The sequence below is a fragment of the Camelina sativa genome, unplaced genomic scaffold (genome assembly GCF_000633955.1).
Source record: "Camelina sativa cultivar DH55 unplaced genomic scaffold, Cs unpScaffold00621, whole genome shotgun sequence".
Taxonomy (NCBI): Eukaryota; Viridiplantae; Streptophyta; class Magnoliopsida; order Brassicales; family Brassicaceae; genus Camelina; species Camelina sativa.
Genome location: NW_010921764.1, coordinates 31980 through 32344, shown reverse-complemented (window position 1 = coordinate 32344; position 365 = coordinate 31980). Strand labels below are relative to the sequence as shown.

Here is a 365-nt window from a genome sequence, read left to right as displayed (position 1 = left end):
ATGAGGAGCTGACAAGATAAAACAGAAGAAATGTACGTACGGTGTGCTTGATATCAGAAGCAAGAGGATCTTGAACAGCTGAATCAACAATCTACCATGATTATCGCTGTGAATCAAATGTAGAATGCCTACACTCATATGAAAGGCATGAAAATCTTGGTCAAGAAGAAATTAAGTAATAGCCAAATAAGAAGATAATAAAGGAAAAGAAAAGTAATATCTTTGAAGCACCTGTGTGGAGTTGCATTAATATTCGACCAAGGGAATTGGAGAGGGGCATAAACGATCCATATTTGGTGGATTCCTTGTACTCTGCCACTTGAAGGAAAATAGATGAAGGCCCATCCATCATGATGGCAAGAGCT

The 365-nt window shown here is 38.4% G+C and overlaps 1 protein-coding gene across 1 annotated transcript in view; it reads right to left on the bottom strand.

The window, feature by feature from the left end:
• The window catches only part of LOC104773702 (HEAT repeat-containing protein 6-like), a gene marked incomplete at its 3' end in the record, with an annotated part of 7962 nt that overhangs the window by 4408 nt on the left and 3189 nt on the right, over positions 1–365 (bottom strand). The window contains exons 7-8 of the mRNA XM_010498349.2: positions 232–363; positions 41–128 (exon numbers count right to left, since the gene is read on the bottom strand). Coding sequence (XP_010496651.1) covers positions 41–128; positions 232–363 — 220 coding nt within the window. The remainder of the gene's footprint in view (positions 1–40; positions 129–231; positions 364–365) is intronic.